A 26,127-nucleotide genomic window follows, 5' to 3' on the forward strand; every position below is an offset into this window, starting at 1 on the left:
GGGAAATGTCCCACAGTGCTTCTCAGGGGGTCTTCCTGACAGTCCCAATGAATCCTGGGTTCTCCAGGTCACCTACAGGCCATATGCCGAAAAGGTGGGATCTCCTGTCTTTAGAGAATTTCAGGGGAAGGAATGGCTTCTTTATGCTGACGAAGGACTAGCTCAATGTTAAAGAAAGAAGGAGAAAAATGAGTTCAGGAAAGGGTGAAACCAAACTCTGGAACTTTGAATTTTCAGGTTATGTGGTTCTTTACCCCAAGTAATGACAGCTAACAAGAGTGGGGCACTCTTACATTCCGGTACTGTCTGACTACCACTGGGTACCCATCATAAGATGAGATCCTCACCACATCCTATGATGAGCTGTTATCATCTCCAGTTAACAGTGAGGGTACTGAGGGAGAAAGGTGTGACTCTCCTCTCCAGATTTAGGTCATGAGACCTTGCAAAGCTCACGCACATGCAGCCCTAACTCCAGAATGACATTTCTGAATCTGCCTCCGTCTGGAAGATTCTGCCCTGACTAGTCATGTCTGGTCTGGCACATGCACTGTTATTTCCACTCACCCCTGAATCCCCCCACAAAAAGCATCCTCACCACCTCATGACTAAAGCTTCTGCTAGAACTTTCTGATGCAAGTAGCTGATTAGAGTCCTCTGGTCCCTTCTTCTCTCTCTTTTCTTCTTTCCCTCCCTCTTGTCCTTCTCAGTTGTCTGTCTCTTGTGTTTCTCAATTGCTGTTTTCTTTCTGTGTCTGGCTCTGTTTTGCATTTCCTCTTTGGTGTGCCTGCTTCTCACTGTGAAGCTGTCTTTGTGTCAGTCTTCTTCACACTCTGTCTTAAAGGCCTAGAGGGAGAAAGTAGGAGAGTATGAACATGTGTGTGTGTGTGTGTGTGTGTGTGAGAGAGAGAGAGAGAGAGAGAGAGAGAGAGAGAGAGGTGAATGGAAGCAATAGTCCTTCTCACACACACACACACACACACACACACACACACACACACACACCATTCAGCTAGCCAGTTACTTGCTGCCAGCAAACAGCACTAAAAAAAGAATAAGGTCACCTTTGAAAGACCCCAGGAGAATGTGAGCTCGGTCAAATTAGGAAAGCACTTGACTATTCTGGGATATCAGGACACACTGCTTACCCAGCCCTGACCCAACCTGCTGTCAGCCACCGCTGTTGCTGATATCTCTGTCATATAATCCCCTAGATGGATCCCTGCAGAGATCGGTGCAGTCAGGGATCCCCTCCTTCATGGTGGGTTCCCTCAGACGCAATCCTACCACGGTGGTACAGCCTCAGCAGTTCCAGTTCTACCAGTCTCAGGGGATCCCGTCCTCCCCATCAACGGTGGTGGTGGAGATGGGACCCACACCAACTCCCACTGGGGAGCCTGCCCTCACCTGCGTCAGCAGAGGCAGCGATGCCAGGATCCACTCGACAGCCAGTTCAGTCATCATAGAAGGCAAGGAAATCCCCATCAAGAGTGAGCCTCCGCCAAAACCACCCGCATCTGCCCCACCATCAATCCTGGTGAAACCAGAAAACTCAAGAAATGGCACCGAAAAGGTAGGAATAAAATCACAGGGGACCTGACTCTAGCTCCCAACTTTATACACTGTCCCGGCTCCTGAGATCTCAGTGTTGGTAGTCAAGGACCCAAAGTTGCGGCCTCAAAACTATTCTGACACCCAACACCCCCACAGCCTCACACCTTCCCCTTCCTAGATGTGTCACTGATTCACCTTTATTCTTCACAAATATTTTGTACATATTTATTTTGGGACCCAGAGGTGGTGGCTTGGAACAAAACTGATTGTGGCATCGGACAAAACTTGATTTAAATTCCAGCTCTGCTACTTGCTGGCTGGGTGGATTTAACCAAAACACTTCACCTTTCAAGTATTTATTTATTTACTTACTTATTTTTTGCCTAATCCACAAAATGGAGATAACAGTTGATAATGGCCACATCAGTTTAGAGGATTAAATGGTGTTAAGGTATGTGAAGTCCTCACATCATAATTGACACATAATTATTCATCATGTCAAAGAGATAATAGATACATCAAGATCACACCAAATAACTCCAACAACTAAGTTATTGTGACCTCTGTGGCAGAGGTCAGGTCAATTAACTTCTAATATAATTTCTTTTTTTCCATGAAATTCAATCCTGGTGTCCCCAAATAAGAATCCATGTTTCTTCTTACTGCTTGACTTTCACCATATCTAGCTGAGGTCTGGGGACTTACTAAACACTTATAGTTTGAAGGTTATATCTAATAACTTGAGTTTTTGCACTGAAGACATGAGGTTTTGTAACATCTGAAGCAAGAAGGGTGATGGAAAGGAAGAGATGATACAGAGAAATTTTGGTGACGCTCATTGTTATCTTCTAGTTTATTGAACATCATTATTGCCACCAGATCACCACCATCACGCATCACCACCACTATCACCACCATCCTACCATCATTCACCCCATTCCCCCACAAAATGGAAAGAGTCTGTAGTTTCCTCCTGTTTCTAAGTAGTTAATAATTATTAGCTACCCAGCAGGCACTGTGCTGAGAACTTTGCACATCCCTTCTCATTTAATCCTAACAGCCCCCTGAAGTGGGTATTATGTTTATTCTCATTTTTTTTTGTACCAGGGATTGAATTTGGGGGGTACTCAACCACTGAGCCACAGCCACAGCCCTGTTTTGTATTTTATTTAGAGACAGGGTGTCACTGAATTGCTTAGCACCTCCTGTTGCTGAGGCTGGCTTTGAACTCTTGATCCTCCAATCCTCAGCCTCCCAAGCCGCTGGGATTATAGGCGTGTACCACCACATCCGGCACTTTATTCTCATTTTTAAATGAGGAAATGGAGGCTCAGGGAGTTAGAAAACATGACATAAAGTCACTCAGCTGACACCTGAGTGTCTGGAATCCAATCCAGATCTGATATAAAAATTCATGATCTTAATGCTGACCTATAAGCCTAGAGGGAAAGGCATTTGGAAAAAGTTAGTGTTGACTGATATAAATGTTGGCAGTTTTTATTATGACTTACAGTTTTCACATAATTTAAAGTTTTCCAAGCCCCAGTTACCCAATAACCCAAGTTATTAGACACAACCCTCAAACTATAAGTGTTTAGTAAGTCCCCAGACCCCAGCTAGACATGGCGAGAGTCAAGAGGTATGAGGAAACATGGATTCTCATTTGGGGACACCAGGATTGAATTTCTTGGAAAAAAAGACATCATTCCCAGGCAGTACCACAGAACACTTATTAAGCCCCAAAGTAGGAATTGGCCAAAGCAAATACCTTTAGCTACCAGGAATTACATAATAGCTTAGGAGAGGTGAGAGGAAGGAAAGTTGAGGGGCGGGGCTTGGAGCAAACTGAGATTCAAGTCTCATACAACAGGGAACTGCTTCTTGGCTCCAGCCAGGTGTTGTCAGAATGGGGCAAAGGCCCAGTGTGCCAATCTTTGATTTTTTAAAGAGACATGAAATCCTGATTTGTATATGCAGTCTTCATATGTGGGGGAGTAAATCAAACCCTCAAACACTCTGAAGGCTAAATTCAACCAGCAGGTGTCCAGGGAGCAAAGTCTGCACTGAGGACGTCCAAGGCCATTATGGAAATCTCTAAATGGTAGTCATCAGGAGAGGCCTGGAGGAAGAGCTAGCCTGGAGATAGACCTTAATGGAAGGCAGATGTGAGAGAGGCAGAAAGGGAACTTCCCTTCTCTGCAATAGCCTACACTCTTCCTAATTGTTCTTCAATTATCTGATAGCTCTTTCTCTAGGAAGCCTTCCCTGACTATCCCCATCCCAGCTGGAATTAGATACTCCTCTGAATTCTCAGCATCTTCTACTTCTCCCATCAGAGCAGTTGTTATAACTTTCTGCTTACCAGGGTGGTTTTGTTCACTCTGAGACTCGAAGCACCTAACAGTGCATGATGCATGGTAAACACAGTAGATACAAATATTTGCTGAATGAAAACCACACAAATTTGGAATTTTGAATGGGGACAGGTATAGAGAAATAGCATGAACCCAGTCCTGGGGGGGAATAGTATGTGTCTCACCCATGCTCCTTTTTCTTGCAGCAAGTTAAAACCGTGAGATTTCAAAATTATAGCCCTCCTCCCACCAAACACTACACTTCCCATCCCACCTCTGGAAAGCCTGAACAGCCAGTCACCTTCAAGGGGTCCCTGCCCGAAGCAGCCCCTTTGAGCTCAGAGATGACCATCCTATTTGCCCATCGAAGTGGCTGCCACTCTGGACAGCAGACAGACCTCCGGAGAAAGTCAGCTTTCACCAAGATCATGCCTCCAGCATCCACTGCCTCAGCCACACAGACCGCGTTTCCCAGCAAATGAATCTACCGGTGGCTTTTCCTAGACCCCAAAGAGGTGAATTGCATTTAAATACAATCTGCATCCAATGAGGGCATCCTACTGTTCTTTGGGAACTGGAGCACAGGTCTTTGTTCTGCCCATTTTATTTGTAGGAGAGGGAAGGTGGGAGAAGGAATTCCTGCCCCAGGTTGGGTGGTCTTCTAAATCACAATTTGATGCAGCAAGGCCATCCACACTGTTCAGACTAAAGAGAGGGACCCACTTTGTCCTCCAGCCTGCAGTGTTTGTGTTCTGTGTAAAATTTCTGTGGTGTCCTAAAAGGGGCTTCAACCAGAAGCATGGCAGTGGTGGGATTGTTGGTATGGCTTCTTTGACCTTAATGCCATTCTCTCCTCTTACCATCACATTAGAAGAGCTTCTGCCATCTAATAAAGGCATACACTGCCATTAGTAGCTGCCATGTCTTTTTCCCTCCAAAAGAGTTATAATTCTGGCTGAGAGGGAAGAAGTTCTGGGAGGGGTATGAGATGGATACTTTGTACATTCTGAAAACTCACTAAAACCAAAGAGAATCAGCTTCCTGAGTTTGCCCCAAATGGGAAGGTCAGAGAGAGAGAGAGACATCTAACTACCAGTTATCAAAAGATCACCATATTTTAAACTTCTCAGTCTGCTTCCCCCCATGTAATTCTATACAAAGTTAATTGATAAGAATGGTGCTGCAGATAGGGTCATGCGTGGTATTATGGACAATTCATTCATCCTTCCCCAAGAAAACATGGTGTGCTTTAAAACAACCTGCAATGGGGCGTGGTGAGTTTAGATACATAATCTGCTTCGTAGTACTTTTGCTTTCCCTGGTGTCTTCTCATTTGGGGCAGATTGGTTGTTTCCCCCACCCATAAGACAACAATGTCAATGACAGTATGCCAATATAAGGTTGGAGAGGGGATACTTCGAGAGGAAACTACTAGAAAAGGGACTGAACAAAGAAGATTAGACAGGAAAGGGGGAGAAAGGAGGAGGAAAAAAGGGAAGGTGAAAATGGATGGAAGAGAGAAGAAGAAAAGGATGAGAGTGGATAGAAAGATGAATCTGAGAAGATAAAAGAGGCATGGAGGGAGGTAGCCTTGACATTCCTGGCAGAGAGGGAAGAAAGGCCAGTCTGCAAGGGAGAAAGGGGCAAGGGCAACCCCATGAAGGTGGCATTGAAATGATCAGGGACCAGCCATGCAGAGCTTTATAAACAAGGGTGAGGAGGCAACCCAGGGAGCCAAGGCCATGCTGTAAGACACCCCATTAATTCTCATTAAACTTAATTGTTGTGATTAACCTGTACTGAATGCCCATCAATGGGGACAATGTGATGCATAAAATGACATTTGCTACTAAGGCTGAGTGCCATTAAAAAAAAAAAAAAAAAAAAAAAAAAAGCAGGTCTAAGTAGACCTTTCCTGTAAACAGTTCTTGAAGTTCTTAGGATTACAAACATGTATTTTTTACCTACCCACACACATGGAAATTAGAATTATTCATAGATTATTTTTATTATTTGCTCTTTTTAGATAAGCATGACAGTAGAGTGTCTTCTGGCATATTATACACATGTGGAGTTTAACTTACTCTAATTAGGATCCTATTCTTGTGGTGTACATGATGTGGAATTGCACTGGTTGTGTACTCAAATATTTCAAATACAAGGCTAGGAAAGTTATATCCAATTAATTCTACTGTCTTTCCTATCTTCCTTCCTCCTCCCTTTCCTTCATTCCCCATTGTCAAATCCGATGAACTTCTATTCGTCCCCTCCCCACCCTTCCTTGTTGTAGTTTAGTATCCACATACCAGAGAGCACATTGGACTGGCTTATTTCACTTAGCATAATGTCTCCAATTCCATAGATTCCTTCAGAACTTAATAGAATAAAACGAAACATACTCCTGCCAAGGAATACTACACATGGGTCAGATATTTGGAACTGGTAGAGCCAACATTGGTAGCATGTTGCTCTACCATTTCAGTGAGATGTTGACCCATGTGTATGCCACAAAATCAATATGGCCAACTTCATGCCTCAATGAACTGAATCTTATCATCCAGGTGGAGCTATGGGATAAAGTCACAGGGACAAGAAACATGATATGATTTGTCAAATATGAGTGTCTATGCCTCATCTTTATCCCAAAGCATTCTCAATGAGTTTATCAGCTACACCCAGAATGGCAGAGATATGGCATGACAAGCCAACCACATAGTTAACCTATGCCCCAGTAGCAATGGATCCAGTCAATTTCTAATGTCTATGGCTGCCAAGCAGGTTGTTTAGGCATGATGAAAATGAAAATGGAACATGAAACAGAAGACTCTTGCCACTGTCCACTACCCCTACAGGATAACCTCTCTGAGAAATGTAAACTACTCAAGGCGTGCCACCCTCCCTTGCACTGAGGTCACCCACGCCTAGCATCAGACTCACTGCCTCCCACACCAAACACCTTCTTTGTAGAGTTTTATGATTGTTTGAAAAAGGAACAAGGGGATATTGTTTCTAGATAAACAATATCACTGCCCCCTTCAATTCATTTATTCCACCAACATGTTTCTAACATTGAGTACATAGTGGGGACAGCAGTGAGGACCATAGACTCATCCTCTTGTGCAATTTCCATAACAACTTATAGGGCAGCCATAACCGTCTCCATTACAGAGCCAAAGAAGCAGGCTGGCAGATTAACCACAGACAATAGCAGAGCAAGGAATCTGACATCAAAGCCCAACTTGTGATTCTGCTGTAGGAATCCAAAGACCATCCTTGACTTTAGGACATACTCTAGACTGCTAGGAAGCTGCATGATGCAACTTTGGTGACAAATGCAAAGGAGCCCAGCAAGCTCTGCTGCACATGAACTGAGTTTAAGCTCTCATTTATCACTTTCTGACCATGTGATACTAAGCAAGCTACTTAATTAACATCTTGGAGCCTCCTTATCTTAAATAAGAATGATGATGGTTCCAGCCTCGCTGGGCTGTTGTGATGATTAACTGAGATAATAATGCATAGTGACTTAGTGCCGGCACACAGTGAACACCTAACAAATGCTAGACTTGGATTTTTTTTTTTTTTTAATGGCTGTTGAAACTCCAGGTGGGAAATTCTAGAACAAGTACATGCTCAGGATTGTGGTGCTAAAAGGAAACCCACAGCACCTAGTTCTAGAGTTGAGAACACAGTCTAAGCTGAGTCCTGAAGGACAAGTCAAAGTCGGATAGACAAAGCAATGGGAGACCTGGTCTTCCAAGCAGCAGGAGAGCCCTGGCAAGTGGGTTTAAATGTAGCAATGAAGCCAAGTTCCCTTGTACTTACAGGAATCCATTGCTTTGTGGAACATTCCAGAAATCCTAGATAGAACCCCAGCACCTCAAATCAGAAGGTGAAAATTCCAGCCTGGAAGAGCTGCATCCCTCAGTTAAGACCCAAATGCCTTAGAAAAGGTGCCTTTTACCACATAGACCGCCCCCCCAAACCATGGTGTTAGGAAAGGTGCTGAGGGTTGGATTTGACTGGTGGAAATGGGACAGCTAAGAAGTGACAATGGATTACAATAGCTGGGGACATTCTCTAGGAACCGTATTGTCTCATTAAGCAGCATCAAGATTCCCACTTAAAGCTTTCCTGCTTCCCTTGCTATGTAGGACCAGCCTCACTTCCTCTCCCTTCAGTCATCCATAGACAGGGTTTATGGAACAGAAGACTTGGAAGCAGGGCCCCACCTGTGACTTGATGAGGTGCAGGACTGACCCAACTCCCAGCCCAATCACTTCCTACATCCTGAAAAGTCAGGGGGTCTGTCCATAGGAAGTCTGCTTTCCTGAGCAGCAGCAGCCCAGGGGTCAAGGTGACTTCAACAAATGGACCTGCACTCGTTAATTTGTCACAGCCCCACATACCTGCTTCACGCACTCATACAACCTGCACCTGACTTAGGGACAATTTGCCAAAGAAACTATATACAGGATACCCTCTCAGGTCATCAGAAAACCCTCAAAGGGTAGAACTGAATCCTTGAATCATCTGATCCAGAACACTCAGGTCTCCCAAGTATGGTGAGCCTAACCTGAGTTCTAAAGAGTCTTGTTCATCAATTTTGAGGTGGGAACTAGATATCTGTGTTTTTAAACAAGCTCCCTAAATGACTCTCACGCACATGAAATAGAGCTAATCAGTTTTCTCTTATTGAATATGAGAGCTGACATTTGGCTATGACATTCAGCAGGAGTACAGACACACTGGTTTTTAAAACATTAAAATAGGTCTGTAGAATAGGTGAATCACAGATGCTCTGAGCTCCCTGAGTCTTCTCCCCTCCAGCACCCTGACCCTTACTCAGATTCTCTCCATCACTCCCTTGACAACCACCTTCCCCAGGCCCAGGCCCTTGACCAAGAGGGCAGTTCCATATTTGCTAATCTACCTGTCTCAGCTAGCATATTCACTGGCATGTGTGCTTACCAGCTATTCTGGCACCCATTTGGCAGGTGTGGAAGTCATTTGTTTCAATGACATGATCAGCATCCACTCTCATCCTCTCATCCGCCTCTGATCACTCAGACCAGCCACATACCTCTGAACACTCCACCTGGGAGGTGATCAGCTGTAGCAAGCAGAATAGCAAAGACCTCTCAAGTCTTTCCAGGTGGGACCAAGTGCTTATCAAGCTGGCACCAGTCAGTGCCGGAGCTAGCAGCTGCTGACACTGATGCTTTCCTTGCATATATTTTGAGAGAAAAGGCCCCAGTTTTCCTTTTGGCTAAGAGAAGAGATTGTTAGCACTTCAGCAAACTCTCAGGTGACCATGAAAGACAGTCACTTAGGGAATGTTTGTGGGAGGTAGGACCGAATGAGAGATGTTAACTCCAAAGATCCTTGCAGTCGGTTAGTGTCATTGAGAATAAATCATGCAAGGACATTTTGCTTGAAATAGAGCAATGTTAAATGATCAAGCTGTCTGCCAATATTATGTCCTAGACCAGAGCAGAAACAAAATGTTCCCAGGGGGCCCTCTGTCTTCTGATCTACGCTTTGACATACAGAACGCAGCAGAGGTGGGATCCAAGTTATGCATTCAAATCAAAGATGAGGGACACAGAGGAGCATCACAGGCTCACCCAGCCATTCATTCAACAATACTCACCATTCACTCACTCTGCACCAGGCTCTGGAAGGGGGAACAGGGATACAGTGGCTAACAAGATAGATAAAAATAGAGATGACTCTCATAGAATATTGTTAGTTCTTTATTAATTGAGCAGGGGTGAGGGGAATTGGGGCTTCTTTCTGCTTTCTGGCTTTTATTATCAAATATTTCATCCATATGAAATATGTTTATATATTTTTTAATTATACAGGATCATAAAACAATCATATACTTGCCAATGAGGTTTTTTTGTTTAACATTTTTTCACAATGCCTTTATTTTTATTTATTTATTTCTATGGGGTGCTGAGGATCAAACCCAGTGCCTCACATGTGCTAGGCAAGTGCTCTACCCCTGAACTACAACTCCAGCCCCATTACCACTGTTTCCTTTTTCTTCTTCTTCTTCTTCTTTTTTTTTTTTTTTTTGTTGTTGTTGTTGTTGATGGACCTTTATTTTTTGTATGCGGTGCTGAGAATCAAACCCAGGGCCTCACTCGTGCTAGGCAGGCATTCTACCACCGAGCCACAACCCCAGCCATTCCACTCAGTTTTTAAAAAGATAGTAATTCGCAATACCATGGTGTGCCTGTTCCAATCCCATTCCTTTTTTGTCCTCCTCCCAACTTCCCTTGAAACCACTCTCTGGAATTTCGTGCTTATCATGCCTTGTAATGTTCTCCAGGTATTGAATTTTTAGTACAGCCCATAGATATACCCTGTAAATATGAGTCAAAGCAAATATTGCAACATAAGGCTCAGATATTCTGTCTGAATATTTGGGTTCTCTTCTGGCCTCTCTCACTGGAATTCTGAGGATTCAACTCATTGCTGGGAATGTGAATTTAAAAGCACAAGGATGTCTAGTTTTGAGAGATTCTAGTTTGGAGGAATTTTACAAGAATTCTTCCAACTATAGCTACTTGTTTCTTCTGAATGGGGAAATACAGGTTGAAGTTGTGTCCAAAGTATCTGAGTATAGGGCTTTTTAAGCAGCTCTGCTCTGGGCCTTGCCTGGCATCTCTGGGAAGCAGATTACAGAAACCAAAGCAACTACTCAGAATCTGAAACTAAAAGAGATCTTGCTGCTGCTGCTGCTTCTGCTATTAGCAAATGTTCCTAAGAATCTTGTGAGGTATGCAGGGGAAAGGTATCTTGGTACCCAGATTACAAATCAGAAAACTGAGTCTCGGGTCTCAAGAATGATTTTTTTTTTTTTTTGAGAGAGAGAGAGAGAGAGAGAGAGAAAGAGAATTTTAATATTTATTTTTTAGTTCTCAGCGGACACAACATCTTTGTTTGTATGTGGTGCTGAGGATCGAACATTGGCCGCACGCATGCCAGGAGAAGGCACTACCGCTTGAGCCACATCCCCAGCCCTCAAGAATGTTTTAATTCCTTGCCTAAGGTCACAAAATTAGTTTTAAGATGAAATGGAAACTTTTAAAAAGCATCTCGTCTGACTACTTATCCTGCAATAATCGCCATTATTTATTGAGCACTTACTAATGCCAAACACTTAACATGCTACATGCATTATGCCATCTAATCCTGCCCAACCCTGGGAAATACTGCTATTATCCCATTTTAGAGATTTAAACCTAGGCTCAGAGGTCAAATAACCAGTCCAAGGCAACAATGATTATAGCCCATAACTCTAAACCCAATCCTTAATCTTAAATCACAACCTCCCTCAGTGTCAACTATAAACACCCTTCCAGCGTGGATGAGGTTGGAAAGAGTGGGTACGTGCTGCTGATATCACCGAGACATGGGTGGAGATAGGGGAAAGGTTTAACTCAGATGATCAATGCTTTCCAGAGAAAAACAAGGAACAGTCCTGTAATCCAAGAAGTAGGAATGGGAAGGAAAATAATTCAGAGGGTTCTGTGCAAAATATATTCAAAAAGCAAAGCTACCCTTGCGGCAAGGGCTGCCAGACATAGCCAAGCAACTTGAAAAAGAACTGAAGCAAAGTGGTTCCAGATCATTGACGTCAAAACACAATGATCATTTTGCATTCCCCAGATTGCTCGCTCTTCGTGAGCTTATTTCTGGTTTTGTCTGTCCTCACACTAAATGATATGGAACAGAGTCGCAGAAGAAGAGAGGGATATGATTTCCAAAATAACCTCCACTTTCATCTCCTCTGTGGGAATGAGAGGGCTCAGATAGCTGACACCTTGCCGTGTTCTGTGCTGGTGTTTATCCAAAGTCCAAAGGCAACACCCGCAGATGCAAGCTAATTATGCAAATAGGGCACTGTTGATGGACCAGAACTGCAGACTTGTAAGGACTAAAAGGATGCCAGCCAGGACCCGGGGAGAAAGGCAAAAGGCATTTGCAAGGCCATTTTGTGCATGTGTGCGTTTTGTATTGGTAATGTTGAAACCAGCGAGAGCGTGACCAACTGGCTTGATGAGAGCCATGTGCAAGTCAGGGTTTGACTGCTATAGATCACTCAAAGCCACCCTAAATCCTGTTCATGAAAATAACCACTCCCTGACCATCTGAGAGGATTGGGAGAGCTGTTACAAGGAGTGACCCTCACAAATAAGCAAAAATCAAGCTTTAGTCAAAACACAAGGAAGAGGCTCAAACAGACCTGGAGAGCCAAAGAGGAGTTCAAATAAATATTGCTTCAAAAGGATTGGTCCCAGCTTCCTGCCCCCCAACACCGCCACCTTCTTCCCAGTTCCTTGAGAAATGTAGTAAATCTCTGTTCAGAGAGTGTAAGACTAGGTTGCATGAAGGAGCTACATCTGTCACAGCCAGAGAGAGAGAGCACCAGCCTCCACGACAGGGAACAGAGCAGTCAGGCAGGAGGGGTGAGATGGATTTGAAGGCAAGGCTAATTTTAGCTATCACAACCACATTTCCAAATATTCTGTTCTGCACATTCTATTTATAAACTGATTTCTCTCTTTCTTTTTTTAAGCTTAAGTTGCTTTTAGATGTTGGCAAATTTGAGGACTTAGGCCATTTTCTTTATGGGAGTCTCCAACAGGGGGCCAGATTTTAAAGCATCATTCAACCAAGGATTTGAGGGTCACTATACCAGCTGTTCTACCAATCCACCAGATCTTTACAAGATTTGGAAAAGCAATATCAAATAATGGCTAAGATGATGAATTTTTGGAACAAGATTTCCTGGTTTTGTCCCAGGTTCCTTACTTACTATGTTTCCTTTGGCAAAATGACTTTGAGAAACTTAAAAAATGGCAGAGTTTCTCTAGACCTCAGTCTACTCATCTATAAAATGGGGGTCAAATCGGGTTCTTGGCAGAGTTAAATGTGATCACACACATCCAACTCTGGGCACAGAACTGAGTGCATGGAAGTTTTCAATAAGTGGTAGCTATTAGAAATAAATGGATAAGGAGGCACAATTCTAAAACAAAGCACTATAACAAGCTAAGCCCTATTGCAAAGGACAAAAGTGAGAGAGGAGCACAAGAGGGAGTGCTACAGGGAGTGTCATCAAAGAGAGAATGTTCTGGGGCTGGGGTTGTGGCTCAGTGGTAGAGTGCTTGCCTAGCATGTGTGAGGCACTGAGTTCGATTTTCAGCACTGCATATAAATAAATGAGTAAAATAAAGGTCCATCAACATCTAAAAAATTAAAAAAGAGAGAGAGAGAGAATGTTCTGAAAGATGGTCAGCATGAAGAAATGTGGTATAGAGGAGACAGTGCCTAGGCTCTGTCCTCAGGTTCAAATCCTGGCCCTACCACTTCTTGGCTGTCTGACCATTGGCCAGGTTAACTAATCTCTCTGGGCCTTTCTTCATACACCTGAAAGGAGGAAATACTGTGCAATACTTATGGGGTTGTTGGGGAGATTGAATAAGACAAGTAGGCGGGATGCTATGTGCAAAAGGGCCCCAGAAGTGGTAGATGTTGGAGAAGTCTGCAGGCCTGACAGAGGCTGGGAAGCAAGGAGAGTAGAAGAAAAACTTAATATAAAAACAGAATCTTTGGTGGGGGGTCGGTGGGAGGTTCCAGGGGCTGAACTCATGGACACTCAACCACTAAGCCACATCCCCAGCCCTATTTTGTGTTTTATTTAGAGACAGGGTCTCACTGAGTTGTTTAGTGCCTCACTTTTGCTGAGGCTGGCTTTGAACTTGCGATTCTCCTAAATCAGCCTCCCAAACCACTGGGATTACAGGCATGCGCCACCGCGCCCAGTTTAGAACAGAATCTTACTAGCTGCCATTCATCAGGAATGTTCTAAATGCTAGGTACTGAGCTATTCCCTTAGAGGGTCTGCTACAGCAGGGTTGAGAGTCCAATGGAATCAGGTGATCTGGACTCAAATCCAGACTCTGCATTTCCTGTCTGGGTCACTGTGACCAAATCATTTAACCTCAGCAGCCTTTTGGTCCCTCACCTGTGAAGTACAGGACTTGTGTTTTCTTTGAGTGGTCTGGGGACGATTAAGTGAGATAATGTACATAGTCAAATTTGCACAGTGCCCAGCACATAGAAAACATTCTGTAATGTCTGCTGTCATCATTATTATCTATGTGGATTTTCTCTCCAAATCCTCATGACCCTAGTGTTATCGTCTCCTATTTATAGCTCAAATAACCGAACCCCAGAGGATAAATCATTTGTCTAAAGTAAGAGCTGAGAAGTAGTGGGTCAGCTCCAAAAGACTACAAATATGGGCTTCATTGCTCTTTTTACCTCTCACATAAGCTGAGAAGCAGCACCAGGATTGAGGTGATGGGACAGTTATTTAAGAATGCATTTATGCCACCATCCTCATAAGTCTTCTCCCCTCCAGTTTCCCCCACCTGCTCACCCCCTCATCTGGTGAAGGTTTGGTGTGTAGGGCCAGCTCCAATCCCAAATGCAGCCAGAAGCACACTGTGCTGCCCTCTGGGGACTCGCAGCTTCCCAGTGTTGACACGATTTATGAAATGTCCATTCTGATTTGCAAATAGGTCTGACACGGAAAAGCTTCCAGCTGGCTGGTGATTTTGATAACAACTCCTCCTCCTCGGTGCCAATTAACAGAAATTAAATGCCCTTGGCACATTTTGCAATTCAGAAAATGCATGTGCTGATTAGTTAACAGGGGTTAACTGCCATTGTGGCCTTACAGGGTCCAGGCCAAGGTTGCTCTCACTCTATCTCCATTTAAAAATCACAAAATGTTTTCTTCCTGGGTAAAAATCAATGACATCTCATTCATTTATTCATTCGCTTTTCATTCAGTGAAATGGGATAAGCATCTACTATGTGCCAGGTATTGTTCCAGGAGCTCAGGATACAACAATGAATGGCACAGATAAGCATCCTGCCTTTGTGAAGGGGAGTGAATGGTAAACCGGAGAGTTCCTCCATGACAGATGTCACACAGGAAACAGAGTGATGAGACAGGACAGCACGGGGAGGTGAGCCGTATTACAGGAGTGGCCAGGGAAGGTGTCTCCAAGGAGGTGACATTTGAATTAAGACCTGAAGACTAAGAAGGAACCAGACATGAAGAGCATGTCTAGGAAGAGCAGAAAATAATTCAGTGGGTCCAGGAGATTCCCTGTGGGGTAGGTTCAATGAACAGGACTCCACTTATCCAACGTTATCATATGATAAGAATGTGTTGGGTGGACAATTATAAAATAACACGAATCCTTTCAAGAAGGACCAATTCAGGGAGATGCTCCTGCAGCTATCACAAGCAGCAAGGCAGGTCTTGCCCTGTTCTTCACCCCATCCCCCAGCTCTAAAGCAAGGGGCTGGGCTCAGGCACCAGCATTCTAGGAATGCTGGATCCAAAGAGCTCACCTTCCAAAGGGGCTGATCCTTGCAACCCGTTAAAGCAAAGACTGTGCCACAGGCAAAAATCTGTCAGTCATTTTGTGAATAAAAATCAGAACCATCATTTGGAATTGTGTAGACAAAGCATAAAATGTAATCACCTTTGTTTTCATTAGGATACACTTACTGAATTTCCATACTCATTTATACATTTAGAAAATACTTACTGTAGTTGTGCCCCCCCCACCCTCTCTCTCTCTCTCTCTCATTCTCCCTTCCCCTTCCTCTCCCTCTCTGGTATAGCAATCAAGAGCCTGGGTTGTAGAATTGGAACACCTGAGTTACATCTGAAGTATGACTGGCTGTGCAACTTTGGGCAAGTCACTTCACCTCTCTAAATCTCAGTTTTCTCATAATGTAATGGGAATAATTACAGAGGCCTACTCTGAATGTCCATATAAAGTAAATACTGAACTATTAGTATTCTCATTCTATATATTCGTATGTAAGACTTTACAAATTCAAGAAACCGAAACGGGCTTTTTATGGGTAAAAGAAACTCAAGTGAAGAGCATGATAGCAAGCTGCCATTCAATGATCTATCTCCATGTGCAGAGTCTTCCATTCGTTGAGAAAAATCAAGAAGCAGGGTCATTATGAGTAGCCTTTTAGAAGTCTCTTAATTTATGACTTGAGCTGGCAGTTACAGGCTCCTGTTTTATGTTGATACTGTCTCTGTGCTTTGCTTCCATGGACTCATCTAACAATCTCACCACAACCATACAAAGGAAGGCGATTACTGTCCCCTTGTTACTCTTATGGAAGCTCAGGCCTGAGGAGATCAACCTCCATGGGGTCGCAAGGCTAGGAAATAAACTCCAATGGTCTGACTCCCTCCTGCTGCCAGCCACCCCACTTAAGACAGGACACAAAAGCAGCCATCCTGCAGCCAATGGAATTTGCTACTTCAAATAGTCAAGAGTCTTAATTTTATTAGTTATTGATGAACCTTTATTTATTTATTTGTTTATATGAGGTGCCGAGAACTGAACCCCAGTCCCTCACACATGCCAGGCAAGTGCTCCACCACTGAGCCACAACCCCAGCCCCATAGTTTAGAGTCTCTTGAGATCTCAATAAACAAAGAATCATCACCTGCCTAATCCTAAACCCCGCGGTGCCTGCCGGGTTTCTGTTCTCGAGACTAAAAGGCCCAGGGGTCACTCTAGTTAACTGGGCTGACTGGGCTGCACTAAATAACCACACAAGAGACACAAATACCTTTTTCTTTGGGGTCGCTGTGACGGCTCCTCTGACCTTAAGGGTCCGCAGAAAGAGAGAGCCAGAGGACACACTGACCCCTTTTATTGAGGAGAAGTTATTTAAATGAGCCAAGGGGTCAGGTTTCAGGGGGCTGAGTATCTTCATGATGTCCACTGTCAGCAGGTTGACTGACACCTGGATAGGCCACACCCAAGGGCACAGTAAGAGAAGGGGACACACACAAGGCACTTCCATGGAAGATTCATCCTAAACAGGGCAAGGGGTTATTTTTTTTTAAAACATTTTTTTGAGAGAGAGAGAATTTTATTTTATTATTTTTTTAGGAGAGAGAGAGAATTTTAATATTTATTGTTTAGTTTTGGCGGACACAACATCTTTGTGGTGCTGAGGATCGAACCCGGGCCGCACGCATGCCAGGCGAGCGCGCTACCGCTGAGCCACATCCCCAGCCCGGCAAGGGGTTATATTACAAAGGAACAGGTGAGCATAGCCTCACCCATGGGGCTGTAGCAAGACACACCCCTGCACGAGACACCGACCCTGGCACCCATTCTGCGACTGAGCGCCTCAGCACCCAGCCGGGAGCGTGACTCAGTCTCGTGTAAGGTTGGCCTCCCATACCCGGACCTGTAGACAGCACTAATGAGGGCTGCCCCCACACTACACAACACCAGCCTTGGGAAAATTCACATCTTCTATCCTCTATGGGATTCTCAGGTACCTATTAAAATGTCGGGCGATCTTAGAGCAGAAGCTCTTTCTACAACATTTAACACAACCTGGAACATACGATTGCTGTGGCGGCCAGCCTTCCCTTGACAGTTACTTCCTTACTACTTCCCTGCCCCTGCACTTTCTCTGGGAAATGCTATGTCACAGTAAGTGTAGTTAAAAGAGCCAACAAACCACCACTATTCTCATGGGGTCTAGATGTGATCATCTCAAATAACCTTGCTTTCCGTCAAAGAGGGACAGTCTTCCCAGCTGCTGACACCAGGACAGATGTGCAGAAAAGTGGCCATTGCTGGGATGGGGACAGGTTGGCTCTTCTCTGCAGGCAGATGCCCAACATCCACATAGATACTATCTTAGGCACGAGGAAGAAAAGCAGGGTATGTCAAACACAGCCCACCTTTTCCTTTAAGGGCTCGAATTTGTGACAATAAAGTGAGACTTCTGTCCATAGTCAGTGATGTGTAGAAAAGATACCAACACTCCAAACCCTTTGTAACTTCTTGATGTGGTGAGACTCAAAAGTGCATCTGTGTAATTGGGGCTTGGTATTCTTGCCTGCTTCTCCTGCTGAATGCAAAGCAGACACCTGGAGCTTGTGTCAACTCTTACTTGCGCTTGGGCAAAGTGGAGCACATTAGCAGATGAGCACATGATACAGTGTGCTTGCAGCCCCTGAGAGCTCAGAGAAGCCCAGTTTTGAACTGGGCTTTCTTGAAAGGTTGGGCCCCTTTAGTATATTCAGTTCCTGGAGCCCACAGATCATAGTTCTACCTTTGGAGAAATGATTCTGGGAACGACTTTCATAAACGTTGCATGCAAGACCTGATAGTCTCATGCCACATCCCAAAGAATGAGGCTGTGATCATTATTATCATTAGTAGTTTCCCCAAATAGCAAACTAGCCTGTTACATCAGCCTGAGTCCTGGATAGAAAAAAACATCAGGCTCGTGATGAAATAAATTAGGCAGGACACGGAAAACTCCTACCTATTTCTTGTTTTACTGGGTTTTCGTGGAAACTTGCTTGTGGACAAACTCTAAGGCACAGCGTGTAGAATGCAGGTCTTAATAAATTTTTTTCAGGCTAATTTCCCAATATCCTTTCAGTCTTCTTCTTTCCTCCTTCTGCAAAGTCAGTTTGGATTTTATTTCCACACAGAAGGGCAACAACCAGAGGAGGTTTAGTCAAGCACTGGCAACAAAATCATAGAGGCCAACTCATTCCTGTTACACCCATTCCACATTTGCCCTCCCCTCACAAGAAGCTAGCAGAGGGGTTTGCCTGCACTGTCTCCTGAACATTCTCTGCCTGAGGAAGAGAAAAGGGACAAAAGATTGCACAGTGAAGGAGTGACATTGTGATGTATATGGGGACAACAGGGATGTAGGTTGAATTTAGTAATCAAAATACTTGAGGGCCTCAGGGAAATTCTGGGAGCTTATGAATTTTAACTTATTTTTGAAATAATTTCAGACTTACATAAATGTTTGCTAAAATTATACAAAATATTCCTGTGTACCCATCCACTATGTTCCTCAAATGTTAACATTTTACTTTATTCATTTTGATTTTTTTTTTCCCTGAACCATATGAGAGTAAGTGGAAGAACAAATGCCCATTTATTCCTAAATATTGCAGGGTACATTTCCTAAAAGCAATTATATCCTCTTATGTAGTAACCACAATACAAGTAAGAAAGTCAGGCAGTCAACACTGATGTAGTATTATTAACTAGTCTATAGATCTTATTCATTTGCCCCACTGCTTTTTCAATTGTCCTAGTCCTTTCCTTTATACAAAAATTATTGCAGAATTCTTGTCTAGGGTCCCTTCCAGATCCACATACTGCATGCAATTGTCACATCTATTTAGTTTCCTTTCATCTGGAACCATTGCTTGAGCTTCATGATCTTTCATGGTCTTGGTATTTTGAGGAATATATATATATATATATATATATATATATATATATATATATATACACATACATATATTTTTTTAGTTGTAGATGGACACAATATCTTTATTTTATTTATTTATTTTTATGTGGTGCTGAGGATCGAACACAATGCTTCAAGCATGAGAGGCAAGCACTCTACCACTGAGCTACAACCCCAGCCCTAGGCCACTTATTTTCTGAAGAGTCTCACAAGTTTGATTGGTCTGCTATTTCTTCATCATTAGACACAGATTATTCATTTGGGGCAATAACATATAATAAACCATAGGATCAACCATAGAATCCCTAAGTTCCTCTTGATATAAATAAGGAAATGGGAAGAAAGGAAAGCTCTTCCTCACAGTAGTGTGCCAACTACTAGGTGCAGACAGTCAGTGAAATTAGCAATCACCATTCAGCAACCATTGCAGTAATAATTGGTTCATGCAAAAATCAATGGATCTGGGGTTGTGGCTAAGTGGTAGAGTGCCTGCTTAGCATGGGTAATGCACTGGGTTTCATCCTCAGCACCGCATAAAATAAATAAACAAAAAAGGTATTGTGTTCATCTACAACTAAAAAAAAATTTTTTTTAAACAAATCAATGGGTGCTGAAACTAGGGGGTGCAAGCTTAAAGAACCTCAGAGTATCTCCTCACAGGATACTTTTTAATCACAAAGGGGAAAATTGCAGCCTTACCTGGAGAAATCTGGTAGGCAACTACTTTCACTAAAAGGCCAATGTTAGAATCACCAGCACTGGGGAAATAGATGCTATTTCCATGTACCTCCTGATAGGACAGATTGAGGATGCAGCATCTCTTGGGCAAAAAGTCAATCAATCAATCAAAATCAAACAAAAACATTCCTGCCCAAAAGGCTTAAGAATGTTAAAAATTTTTAGTTCTTCCCAGACTGCTTTCTTACACAACAAATTCTGAAATCTTTCTCACCTTTGCAGAGCCTGCCTTCGTAGTCATCTCAACAGATATTCTGGAGGGAACAATCTGCTTGGAAGGAAGCCTCTCAATGAACATGTGTTGACCATGTGACATTCTTCGAACATCAGGAATGGAACAGAAAAACTGACTGTCCTCCAAGGGAGGAGGGTAATAGGAGAGAGAGCAGATCTGTCTTCACCGCCAGTATGAACGGGTGGTGGGCAAGGATGGGGAAAAGCAAGTGAGGCATGTGCCACTGCAGGTTAGACTAGGCTGCCACCCCTCCTCTTACTCACTGGTATTGTCAAAGCCCCAAACTTGGTCTTGTCAATTTGTCACCGCATGGCTCCTTATGGATGAAGAGAAGGCTATCAAATACCTTCCAGCTGAGTCTGGCCTGTCTCTCCAGCTCAGATTTAGAGCAACACCAAGGATACCATAATATTCTCTCTCAGGTGTTCAATCTGCAGAGGCCAATACTTCTTCACAATATCCCCTAACCTTTACCCCCTGCTCTGACTCCCCACCAAGTATCCTATATCCCTCTGCCACATCCTCATTCTTTTCCATTCCAATTACATTCTGTCCCACCACCCCCCATAACTTTTGATGCAGAGGATGTCTATTAGAAAATAGTGGTCAAGGAAACAAGGACCATATACATAAAGAACCTCAGACAAGAAAAATCTATGACATTTTAAGACAGATACCATAGACTGCAATGCTATTTCACAAGCTATTTCAAGTAGAAAGACACAAAAATCAACTATAACTGTGCATCCTCTTATGTTTATAAATAAGTCTCACACACACACACACACACACACACACACACACACACCAAAAAAAAAAAAAAAACCACCATTAGCCAGACACAGTAGTGCATGCCTGTAATCCCAACAATTCTGGAGGCTGAAACAGGAGGATCACAACATCAAGGTCATCCTCAGCAACTTAGCAATTTTAGATTATCTATGTTGACCTGAGAGAGACTTTACAACAGATAAGTAAATTCATAAATACCTTTAAAATTTTTTGAACCATATCCATTTTAATATCTTTCCCGATATAAGGACAGCAAAATAAGAATTTCATTTTTAAATGCACGAGGTGCCCTAACAGAGATTTTAAAGGGAATGCAGCATCACTGGGATGTGTAGGTTGTTTTCCAGTTCAGCATCCTGGTTTTGCACTGACATTCTCAGCCCTTCATGCAGTCCTGCTTGTAGACATTTTTACACATGCTGTTTTTTAATTGCCAACCAAACCGCCATCAGAGCAAGGACTGCATTTATAGTTACAGAAATGTTTTCTTCCATGTGGAACTGTCACGTGCAGAACTTAAACTGGCGCCCATTTTTTTATTGGGATGAATAACTTGGGCTTCTTAACCATACCCTTCTCGCAGTTAACCACAGGAGAAGGTGATAAAAAGCAACAAGAGGCCCCAAAGTACTGGCATCTGCTGAGAGGTGGGTGAGAAGCCAGGAGGTATGCGTGAACTCCGGAACAATAATTCAATGAAGACAGCTCCTTCTCACACATGGACAAAGACAGTACTGATGTCAGTCATTCTTTCTCTCTTGGCTCCTGTGACCTAATGTTGGTTGCAATTTTCTCTGGGAGGAATTCAGATTGGCTCCTCCTTAGCCTCAGCAGTGACAGAAACAGAAATGAGCTTTCAGATGCCTAGATCTGTGTTACTACTTCAAGGCCTTAGAGCCCACCTGAATACAAGTTTTAATGACTTCATTTTCCAAGGTTAAGCCATAGAATTCCACAGTTGGGAGGATTTTTAAGTTTGTAAGTGATATATGGAAAGGTTAAGTGCAGGGAAGCTGGACATGGTTGTGCACGCCTATAATCCCAGCAACTTGGGAGGTTGTGGCAGGAGGATGGCAAGCTCGAGGCCAGCTTCAGCAATTTAGTGAGACTGTGTCTCAAAGTTAAAATGTCTGTGGATGTTGCTCAGTAGTAGAATACCACTGGGTTCAATCCCCAGTACCAAAAAAAATCTAGGGAAAACAACATAACCTTTAGTCACCCGAAGCCACTGACCACAATGGCTATTAACAGCCTTGTCTTGAAGACCCTCTTGCCCACATTTCCATCTTCATACACTGGCTTCTGCAAGTCACAACTGGAGCAACAGAGACTCCACCACTCCTAATTTTTACACATGCTATTTTTTAAGTCTGTGGGAACTCTCTGTGACTCAGAATGGAGGGTTTCTGAGGGATTTAGCTTTTCCTTTTGAGCCTGTTGAGCCTATAAAACAAATACTTTCCTAAACACAAAAGAATCTGACTTGTTCCCAGCCAAACCCAGAAGCTAAAGTCTGCACCTCGAGCACACAGATTCCAAAGGGTGAGGGGTCAAAAAATGGTGGGAATGGTAAAAGAAGCAGAGGAAGGTGGATTTGAATGATTATAATGATGACCTGAAGCCCAGAAATTTGCCCTAGAATAGTTTTCAAACATGACGTCTGAGTTTCATTCAGCTCCAGAAATTGTTGCTATTTATTATGATGTTCAGTCAGGGGGAGGGGGTGTTGTCTAGGCAGAAATGAAGAAAAAAAATGGATGAGTAGAAAAATCCACTCCTCCACAAACAAATCCAAGGAGAAAAAATTGTATATTCTTGTGTGTGTGCTTACTCTTTTTTAAGTCCAGTGTTTTTAATAGACCAAAAGAAAAACTTTATGGGTTAATATGTCTGCGAATAATGTTTAAGAAAGGGGTATAATGTGTAGCCATTATGGAATGTTGTATAAATAAGCCTTAAATATACAAAATATATCAACATAAAAATTATTGCACAGGAAAGTGGGCACTTAAAGGACTTCCAAGATTTTCATATCTTTGTTCCAAAAAATAGAGTTCCAGGGCTGGCAGCTTATTTCCTTAGTATATTCCACTTCAAAGCTGAGAACTTTGGAGAGTTTTTTTGTTTGCTCATTTGCCAGGTTGGTACAACACTCCACATGGATTGCTTTGAAATGTCCGTTGCGTACATGTTGGTGTTACCTGCCCACAGGGAATCATCAGAGATTTGTTCCACCTTTACATCCTGGAAAACCAAAAGAAATTTTCTAATAAGAAGAAAAACATACAGAAGGTGTCTTCATGGTTGGATAACTCAGATTTGTACCACTCAGAACTTGGTGTAAAACTGAGGTCATGAGCTGCTCCATACAGAATTAGTACTATCTCTAATGTGAATTTCCAGTGTTGGATAATGTCTCCCCTGGTGGGCAGGAGGGGGCAGGGGGCACGTATTTTTGTCAAATCATTTTATCTTGGCCTTGATGTGTCCTTCTAGAGGAAACCAGAAATCCTAAGCCACCTCCCTTCAGGACCCTTCACTACCATTCGTTTTCAAAGAACTCTACATATGGATTCTGTTTTGTGATCTGTGATGCTGTGGTACACTCAATGCTTTCAGAGCCCAGAGTTTTACATGCTTGAGTTTTTGACTATAATGAAGTGCTAAGTACGCTCTTTTTCCACATGGACTGATCTGAAGAAGCAAAGGGGAAAGGGGCTGCCTTGCTGGAGAGGTCCAGTCGCATCCTTCATCAGCAGAGAAGAAAACTGTGCTAGAAGCCTGTGTATAAAATGCCATCTCCAGGGAGGGGTCAACCATGTGAGAGTGCAGAGTTTACCAAGGTCTCCTTTGCCAAAAATGTGTACTGTCCCCAGCTGTGAGCTTGTGGAGCCCGAGATGTATTTTAGCATGAAACAATAAAAACAGGTTTATTTTCATTTAATAGAGTTGTCAGCCAGGCTTGGTTTTTTTCAGTAGCTGGTTTGGAGAGAGCAGTACTTTACCATAGATTATATGTCAACACCATCTATTTAACTTTTCCCAAAGAGATTTAGCTCCTGGAAGCTGCTCTGGACATCCAATAGAGAATTGGATGGAACTAGTTGTGGAAGTCGCTGGGTGCAGGGACAGGTAATACTTCCTCTCAAGGCTGATCAGGCTGAGTTCACCTCTGTAGAGCAAAATCTGGTTTGTACAACCATGCGGTCCCAAAATAGTCTCTTGTCTGGAAACCTTGTGTATTCTGTGTAGAGGTTAGGAGCATAGCAGTTTCAAGAGCTGGGCTGCCTGTGTTACCAGCTGTGTGACCTTGGGCAGATTCCTTACCATTTCTGTGGCTCAGAAATCCCTTTTCTGGAAACTGGGAGTTATAATAGCACTTTCCTAAAGGATGTCAAGAATGCAATGTCTTAAAACCTGCAGAGGGGTTTGAATAGTACCTGGCATATATAAATGCTCAGTGTTTTATTAAACCTTCACAGTGTTTACCATAGCCACTGACCAGCTATGTTATTTACTGAATACTCCTGTTTTAATTGACTCAATTTTCATCTCAAATTTAATGTCAAGGAAAATTTTATATCCCAACTGTAAATGGAAGAGTAGTATAATTTTCTATAAATATAAGGTGACCAAAAAATAGTAATAGCATATATTTACTGAGTACTTAGTACTTGCCAAGCACTAAATGTCTTGACTTATAATCTTCACAGCCACATGAGGTCAATACTATGACCATCCCACTCTACGGATGAGGAAACTAAGAGAGAGGCTAGCAAATTTCCCTATGGTTGCAAAGTTAATAAATATGTTTCCAGCTCAAACTCCAAGCTCTTCAGCTCTGCTCTATGGTGCTACCTTAACTAACACTGGACATGGACTTGGTTCACATGGTAGATGGTGCTAGGTTAGCTTCCTAGGGCTGCTACAATAATCACCACAAACTGAGTGGCTTGAAACAACAGAACATTCTATCAGAGTTCTAGAGCCTAGAAATCTGAAATCAAGATCAAATTTGATCAAATCAAGTTGGCAGGGCCAAGCTTCCTCCAAAACTTCTGGGTCAGGATCTTCCTTTGTCTCTTCCAACTTCTGGCAGCCCCAGACATTCCTGGCTTTTGGCAGCACCACCCCAATCTCTACCTCTGACTTCACATGGGAGTCTTCCCTTTGGATCTCCAATTCTGGGTCTCCTCTCCTCTTATAATGACATCAGTCAAACTGGAGTTTAGAACCTACACAAATGATTTCAACTTGATTACATTTGCAAAAGATCCTATTTCCAAATAAGATCACATTCACAGGTACCAGGGATTAAGAATGCAAATATCTTTTTTTTGTGACATGTGGAATGTAAAGAACACGATTCAGCCCATAATAGTTGCCCACCTAAGACTCTGAGCCTGAGGCAAAAAGAGTGTTAGGGAAGTGTTCAAGATTAACACCAACCTGAGACTTTCTTCTTCACTAAGATTGGAGGAAGCCAGGTGCAGTGGCACATGACTGTAATTCCAACAGCTCAGGAGACTGAGGCAGGAGGATCACAGGTTCAATGCCAGCCTCAGCAACTTAGTGAAGCCCTAAGTAAGTTAGGGAGATCCTGTCTCTAAATTTAAAAACAAAAAAAAAGCTTGGGGATGTGGCTCAGTGGTTCAATCACAGTACCAAAAAAAAAAAAAAAAGTGAAGGAGTCAAGACAAGGGAAGGACAATGGCTTATGTGTTTCAGTGACATTTAGAGCAAACTAAAATTCATTATCTCCTACCCCATCACTGACACTCTGGAGAAAGTGGCTTGGCAAAAGAAAATAGGACAATTCTCCCAGCCTCCTAGACATCCCTCAGGAAAGGCTGGCAGTAAAATGCAACCTCCTCAAACTCCAGACCAGGAGGGAAGCACACCGCACCTCCAGAATGTGTTTTATGTGGCTGGTTTGGAACAGCAAATTCAGACAAATAATAAAGCGCTCGCTCATCAGGGGAATAGGTAAAGAACAACAGCAGAGACAGTAGTGGGGGACATCATTTATTTTCCTACTGTTTCAGTGAAAACTTAAAACAATTGTTCTACTAA

At 43.0% G+C, this 26,127-nt stretch overlaps 1 protein-coding gene across 2 annotated transcripts in view; it reads left to right on the top strand.

Moving 5' to 3' along the window:
• Positions 1–21,066, top strand: part of Sh3rf2 (SH3 domain containing ring finger 2) — a 134,071-nt gene extending 113,005 nt beyond the window's left edge. For both annotated transcript variants that reach the window (XM_026384473.2, XM_026384474.2), the window contains exons 9-11: positions 1,215–1,573; positions 4,115–4,423; positions 20,250–21,066. In XM_026384473.2, coding sequence (XP_026240258.2) covers positions 1,215–1,573; positions 4,115–4,390 — 635 coding nt within the window. In that variant the 3' untranslated portion in view covers positions 4,391–4,423; positions 20,250–21,066. The remainder of the gene's footprint in view (positions 1–1,214; positions 1,574–4,114; positions 4,424–20,249) is intronic.
• The last annotated feature ends 5,061 nt before the right edge of the window (positions 21,067–26,127 follow it).

The sequence above is a fragment of the Urocitellus parryii genome, chromosome 1 (assembly GCF_045843805.1).
Source record: "Urocitellus parryii isolate mUroPar1 chromosome 1, mUroPar1.hap1, whole genome shotgun sequence".
NCBI classification, from domain to species: Eukaryota; Metazoa; Chordata; class Mammalia; order Rodentia; family Sciuridae; genus Urocitellus; species Urocitellus parryii.